At 38.6% G+C, this 7,848-nt stretch overlaps 1 protein-coding gene across 1 annotated transcript in view; it reads right to left on the bottom strand.

Annotated features, from left to right (window-relative positions):
• Positions 1 to 7,848, bottom strand: part of VKORC1L1 (vitamin K epoxide reductase complex subunit 1L1) — a 22,692-nt gene extending 14,844 nt beyond the window's left edge. The window contains exon 1 of the mRNA XM_085315850.1: positions 7,613 to 7,848. Coding sequence (XP_085171976.1) covers positions 7,613 to 7,806 — 194 coding nt within the window. The 5' untranslated portion in view covers positions 7,807 to 7,848. The remainder of the gene's footprint in view (positions 1 to 7,612) is intronic.

Genomic DNA, 7,848 nt, shown 5'->3' with positions numbered 1-7,848 from the left:
TATATATTTGGCCAGAGTAAGATTATTAACTCACCCACTTTCTGTAAGAAATATTATACTGCTATTTCCAGCCAAGAGCTCCAGTTCTTACAGTTGCCAGCAGGAGACACTTTTGAGTGCTTTTACACAGTTCATTCTCCAAAATAGTGTCCCTAATTACAATTTACAATAAAGAGCTAGTTTAAGAAACTTCTGAAGTAGGGTTTCAGCTGGATCAACATATTTAGTAGCTTAGTTTGAGGCTTTCCTCCAGGAATGTACCTAGACACTGTCTGAATGCATACTTTTGATTTCCACAACATCCTGTGTTGATGAGTTCCAGAATCATGTTGCCTTAATCTCACTTGGCAACCCTTAGCTCTCCTGTCAGGAAAGAAACCAATGATTACACATTCATCTTAAAATGAGAATAACCATACTGGATCAGGTCAAGTCCTGCTAGCCTCAATACCACGTCCCTGAAGTAAGCAAGTAGCAAACGCCTTGAACAAAGTAAGTGTACGACACTTCTCCACTTTACATTCTAGTCTCCTTAGTGTCTAGTTGAAAATTCTATCAAATCTTTTAGGAGATCAGATATCAAATTGCATGCTCGGGAATGCTGTGCATTTGTGCCATGGCAGGTTTTCCATCACGTTTCTCTCTTCTGTAATTTATAGGTTAGTGTAATTAAGAACACCAAACAATAATCAACAAACTAATGATATTTTCAGAGAACTATCTGTAATAAACCCCAATTCTGTTTTCTGAATAGTAGTACCTTTTTAAAGCGCATCATTTCAGGATTATTTTTCATTCCTATAAGCATTATTTTGATATCAATAGCAAGTAACCTTGAGGAAACAACACACGGTTTCCTAAATGAAAAAACTATACTTGACAAGTGACATGTAGACATTTTCTTGAATGTCATCTGGCTTCTGAGATAAGTTACAGTACAGAATGAATGTTCTAATGCAGTGAGGAAAGATGGCCTATGCACACACATTGCCTTCAATGAAAAGCTGATATAAAGGTCAAAGGATCCAGAGCATGTTAATACTTAGTAACGTTAAGAACTTTCGTTGCAGCTTTTGCACAGCTTCACTAGAGGATTTTGGATTAAGCCTAGTTCATAGTTACAAGGGCACTTAGGCTACTCTACCAGTTTTAATAAAATAAGTAAAAGCCTTCAGTTAGAAGCCATCAGAAAAAGGCGATTAAAAATCCCATTTGTGAGCTTGCCAAGAGTGCTCAAAGAATTTTGATACATGTACTTTCATTTTTAATCTATTAGCAGTATTTGCCATTAACAACTATAATTTTCTTCTGTATATCCTTCAGTCTCAGGCAGACAGTGGTTAACTACTTTATAGCAGACTTGTGGGAAGCACTGGTTATTCAAATTACAAGTCAACACCAAAGTATTGTTTCTATAATATCTTTTAATGGGCTCAGTTTGTGAAAGCTTAATGTGAATTACAATTGACAGGCACTTTGTTAAATTTACGCAGCATCATGCAAAATAATTCTCAGCACTACTACAGATTTCAGTCAAGTCAAAAATAATGTATCTATGAAAAGAAAAAAGATACATGTTATAGTTCAGATCACTGTAAGGTTAAAAGTCTTGTGTAGACATAGGATTTGTGTATCTTATGAAAGATGCAGCCTCAGCCAATATTCATTAGATCAGTCTGAAATATTAAGTCATCACCTTTCCCTTAAAGAAAAAAGAAAGAAAAAATCATTTGAATGATTAGCTCCTGCTGCTTTGGGAACAACTTGATTCAGAACAAAGCTGGTTTTCTGCAAGTGTGCCTATAACACCCTCCTTCACCTGTACACAAAATACCTTCAGATCCTCTCTTAGTTCACATCCTTTAGCCTCTTTGCACCCTGCCTCAATCAGGTCCATTATCTATCAGTTCTGTCTGAGTCCTATTTACATGTGTGCTGACTGTCTGGCTGACAGACCAAACGGGACTGATAACCTGAACTCATACTGTATTTTCCCCTCCTTAGCAGGAATATTACTTTGAGTCCCTCTCCCCTCCAGCACTGAATGTGTTTCCCTAGAACTTAAGAAAATTCTATTCCTTGTTAAGTTTTCCCATAAAATACAGASATTATTAGAGATGAGCAATGGATACACAACACAGGCTTTTTAAAACAGAAACTAGGCTAAAAAAGCAAAGATAACATGACCTATTCTAGCCTCAAGTTGCTTGAACTTTTTTGCCTCAATATCCTTAGCTATAAAACTTGTGCAGTACTCAGCTATAGTTACGCCAAATCACTGAAATTCATCATTGTATTTGATGTGCAGCACTCTGAAGCAGAGCACTTGGCACACGAGACAGACTGTGCCTACACTCATCTCCCTCTATACAATCAATACAATAAACTAGCAAACTTAAACACTTTCCCCAGAAAACAAAAAATGAACTTTTGTACAGAAAAACTGCAAAAGCATCCTTATAATTGCTATCCAGCAATCAGACGACCTCAAAAATGCACAACAACCAATTTTAGACCGCAAGTTTCAGCTCAGTCTCAAAAGGCCACATTTCCATTAACTACTTTGACAGTTTAAGAACCCTGAATACAATTCATGTTGAATTATCACCAGTGTTTCAAATACCACTGTTCATCCACTTAATCTAAGTCCTATCTTTTGCTATGCAAAAACAAAGATGCCTGACAAAATCAGTAACTTGTCTCAGGTTGAAGAAATCGATGAAAAGCAAAGTGAAAAGCAAAGACTTGTAAAACAAGTGAATAAAAAAAAAAAAAAAGCACATGAGCCTTATTTGCCTATGCTCATTCACAAGAAGCAACTACATAAGTCTTTCCCCACTTTCTGTATAACGCTACCTTCTTTATTTCTCACCTTACTTCAGTCACTAACAATTGCAGTTATCAATCTCAAATATACTTGCACACTTGCTATCAGGTACAACAATAGATAAAGATTCTAGGACATCAGGAACTTACCATTAAAATGAAAGATAACTGCTATATAATGTTCTTAACCTGGAATCAAGCAAACTTGACAGACATCAAGTTTACAGGAACTGCCCCACAACAGAACTGAATGGGAACCTGCAATATAAACATCAGGTTAGGTATGAGGTCAGAGAGTTTTTGCTCCATGTTCCATTTGTTTTGATAATGGGGTTGTTCTTGTCAACTTGGTCTTTGTTATGGTCCGCACTCTAAAGCTGCACCAGAACAATAGTGTGAACAAGGTGTGCTTCCTTGGAAAAAAAAATAAAGACAAAAACACACACACACAAACACACACACACAGGTAAAAGTTTTTAACTTCAGTATATTATAGTATAATTGCACCCCTCCTTCTGCAGAGAAATAAGCTATACACCCATACATTCACACAACWTGATATTGAAGTACTATGTCACACAACTAAGCAACTCAAACATAACATTTGTAAGTCTAAGATCACTGTTTAAAATAATTCATGAAGGTGAGCAGAGCAATGCAATATTACAGCTGTCACAGGCCACCCTTGGCAAACCCAGTACAATAGCTGTGTATCTGCACAAGCCTGTCCAAAACACAAGCAAAATTTTACAGATACACGTTTTCAAGAACTATCAGCTTATTGTGGTGGTACATCCATTAAAAAACAGATAAACTTATTACATTTTTTCAGAATAGGCATTTTAGAGTGACTCAAGTAAAAGATGACAAGCAATCTAAGACCTTTCAGATTAATACAAATCTCAGCATAGGGAATCCCTAAAGTATACTATCCATTAAGTTATGCCCAAATGAACATTGATTCTTAAAACTCTACTGTTACTCTAGTTCTTCAGTAAGCCAGTTAAAAACGTTAACCTAGATCAATATTGACTATTTCCAAACTTCCCCACTTACGCAGTTGGCTGAAAGCTGCAAATATTGCTAAAGATATACAGTGACATATGCCCTTTGGTCATTATGGTAGCTTGCGATAACTACCATACACATGCTGGGCCACATACTTTCCTTCAATAAGAACTATCCAATAACCTGCTCTGTAGGAATGTTAGATTAATCAAGACAGAAAGTAGCAACATATTGGAAGACTTGAAAGTTACCTGTGGCATGCAAAAGATCGAAACAAAAAGCTCAAGACCTCTGCATTACAACTTAAATTTCACTTTTTATTTCAAGTCATTCCACCATCAGTATTACTTGAAACTTGTCTTTTAGTTTAATTCTCTCTGCAAAAAACTATTTTAACACTCAAAGCAAAGATACCTCATGATAACTGCTATTACACAGTTTTGTTATAAAGCCATTCTTGCCACTTAATCATCCCTAAGTAAAATACAGCAATTCACTTAAAAAACCCACAGCAATTGCCAAAAGAAAGTATTTTGTATTTCCCTATGTCTTGCTTTCGTCTTGAAAAGCGATAGTGATCATTATAGTGTTCTTAGTTGTGTTTCTTCTTAAGTCACTTGGTGAACTTTTGCCAGGATAACAGCTTGAAATATGCTGAACATTAATATTTTGAATAATAAGATGTACTAAGAAGGCAGTTCTCCAGTATAATCTTCTGGATGAGTCAGGCTCTGATATAAGATTTTCCATGCTCCTCCCTCTGCACAGTGGTAATCTTTACAACATTTCTGCTCTCATTGTTGTGCTAATACTAGATTTGGCTTAAGGGCAAGACCTGGAAACTCTAAAAGCTTATTAGTGAAAAACCCTTCCCCAAAGACCAGAACTTAGTTCCAAAATAACTCAGCTCAGAGAGCAATAAACTAATTTACTCTAATCTATACATTTAGGATTAATCACATCACCACGATGCGCTTTTTGAAGTATAATCCACTGTTGGAGTCAACACTAAATGCCAAGGCATGAAAGGTTATTGCATTGTAAATTCCATCAGTAAATTCAGTCTAAATAAAGGGTCATACAATGGAATGAACGCTCTAGAAGCTAGTAAAAGCCAAAAAAAATACAAGTTTGTCACATTTAACTCTGTAGAAGCTAACTGTACACAGCTAATCAAATAATTAATTTGAACCATCAGTGTAATAGTTTAATCAGAAAAGAAATATCTTAAAGTTAAACTTGCATTAAATGCAAAAATGCTAGAACAACAATTATTTGAAATTCTACTGACCCGTGGAATTTAAATTTTAATTAAAAGTTCCTTTCAGAAATCAAATTTCAAAGAAACTCTGGACACATACCGGTAGCGACAAGGACCAGTAAGTGAGGAAGAAGGGAGGGAGAACGAGTGAAGGACAGAAAGCCGTGGCACCACAGAAAAAAAGACGAATTCCTTTCAAAGTTAAATAGCTTGCCCTGTTGCCTTAATTTAAAGGAATGTTCCTTTTTTGTCTGGATCCCGTGCAGCACTGAAAGCACATTCTTCTCCAAATATGGTTTGACTGAAGAGCACTTGCATACTCCTTTTCCAGACTCCTTTTACCCACCTGCTCCAACTATCATGAGCTATCTTGACATTTGCAGTACTTCTAGCTAGCAGTTGGTAGGAGAATCATGTCTAAAGATTGATTTTACTCGACGTATTCTATATCAGAATAGATATAGAATAGAATAATTCCTATAATTCCTATAGTATAGTATTTACAGGCATTACCATGGCATTCTCAATATTTCAACTGCAGCAATACTAATGTATACTGTAATTACCAAACGTTATTCCATAAATAGAAATATCTAAAGACATAATTGGAAATACTTTGCTTTTTCAAAGCTCTTGGCAAACATGTGTTAAAACTATTACTCGAAATTCCTTGTCTCAAGAGCAGACTTTATGATAATAATAAGGTAATGAAAGCCCCATTCTATACAAGAACACATACTGATTTTCAGTCCAGAGGTTGCTCCAGACCTAAGAGCAAATACCTATGTTTTTAATATAAATAAAAACACTTCTATAGCTGTGGTGAAAGTTAGATTACTAGCAATGTTTACATGGTTTATCTCAGTAATCTATGCATCATTTTAGTGTACAAGCTTAAGTTACCAATCATTTTAGTCTTCTCTTTAAATTGACACTTCTGATTTTAAAATAATTCTTTGAGAGAGACAAGAACAAGCATCTTCACAAACTAAAGATTATCTAATGAGAGACTGAAAAGCAGAGTAGAAACCCTCATTCAATCACAAGAACCTCCTCTCAAACATCTGTAAGTATACATCTCCTTGTACTGTAACACAATACCAGCTCTAGCACTACAGAACTAGTTTTACGAATTAGAGCTCCCTTGGGGTTTTATCTAAACAAATTAACTAGCTTCCATCTTCACAGATTATGGGTGTATTCTCCCATGTAATTTTGATATGATAATACAGTAATTGCCTTTATAAGAACTGTGATAGCTTATACATAAGTTAAATTGGGAAAAAAAATCACAAGCATTCACTCCACTAAAGATGCTATCATAAAATTATCAAAATTCTCATTTTCACAACAGAAGGGTGCTGTTTTGAGAGCTTGCTAAACACATTTGCTGAAGAACCCAACTCTTCCCCTTCCCAGTTCCTTACCTCTGGGAGTCTTTCCATCTGTGTATATATATACACATATGTGTATATATATGTATGTATGTACACATATGTATATGCATATATATACACATTCACACATACATACATGTAAGAAAGCACACACAGAGATCAGTTTTGATATTGCTAGACAAAAATGCATATTCTTAAATATTTCAACCAGAGGAATACGTTCTTAGGAAGCATTTCTTAWCTTAATAACACCTGCAAGTATTTCCTGTAGTGAATTTTTAATGATATTTGTAATCAAACAAATTCTTCTCACTAATACCATTAAATAAGCCGGCTGCTTAACAAGACATATTAAGATTCATATTCTCACTCTCCTTAAAGGTGCACCAGGAGAGTCATCAGCCTTTAGGGGAGAAGAAAAGAAAGAAAGCAAGCAAGCCTGCTGAAACAATTTTATTGCTGATAAGAAACCTGTAAAATAATCCAAGACTTGGATCGGGCATTTACTACTGAAGCATAGCAGTCTTCCCTGAATTAAGTACTCCGTGCATATCACAAGGGCAATCATATGCACTGCTTGGAAAGGCTATAATGAAAAAGCAATTCAGATGTTCCTATTAAAATACAAGAAAATAAGTAATCCATGATTGCATATTTATGTCAGCCTCAACCCGTATTCACACCTACGCACTTTATTCTAAAGTATATTTGCCCCTAAACTCTTATCACTCCAGTTAATCACCAAAGATTACAACACACACACGCTGCAGGTGCCTCGCCCTCCCGCCCTCAGTGATCTGGAGCAAAACAATTCCCACACCATCCCTCCGGCCGAGGAGGGCTCGGAGACCTTCCTCTTCGGCCTGCCAGCCCGGGCCCCGGCAGAGCCTCAGCCGCGGCCCCCTCCGTGCCTGAGCGACCCCCCGGCTGCAGCGCCAGCTCCCGCCGCCCCCAGGCCGCTCCACCCGGCTCCGCCGCCGCMGCCCCCTCACAGAGTCGGGCCGGCCGCCCAGCAGCCCCGCCGCCGCGCCCGCCCGCAGCGCGCCGGCCGCGCTCGGCCCCTCCATCCCGCTCGCCCCGCTGCGGCCTGAGGCGGCGGCGGGTCCCAGCCCCGCTTCACCTGGAGCTGAGGACAGAGGAGCAGCGGACCCGCTCGGTGATGTCGCACAGAGCCTGGTAGTGGAAGTCGCGGCCCTTCTCGCGCTCCACGTGGCAGGCGTAGAGGGAGAGGAGGATGCCGGCCGCGCATACCGCGGAGCGGGCCACCCGCTCCCAGCGCGGCACCGACACTCGCAGCAGGACGGGCGCCGCCATCTTACCCCCTCCCTCCGCCTCAGCCCGCGACGCGCGCCCGGC

Source organism: Rhea americana, unplaced genomic scaffold, assembly GCF_003343005.1.
Source record: "Rhea americana isolate MKP2758 unplaced genomic scaffold, rheAme1 scaffold_111, whole genome shotgun sequence".
Taxonomy (NCBI): domain Eukaryota; kingdom Metazoa; phylum Chordata; class Aves; order Rheiformes; family Rheidae; genus Rhea; species Rhea americana.
The sequence above is the reverse complement of the archived record's forward strand: the minus strand, read 5'-3'. Positions and strand labels throughout refer to the sequence as shown.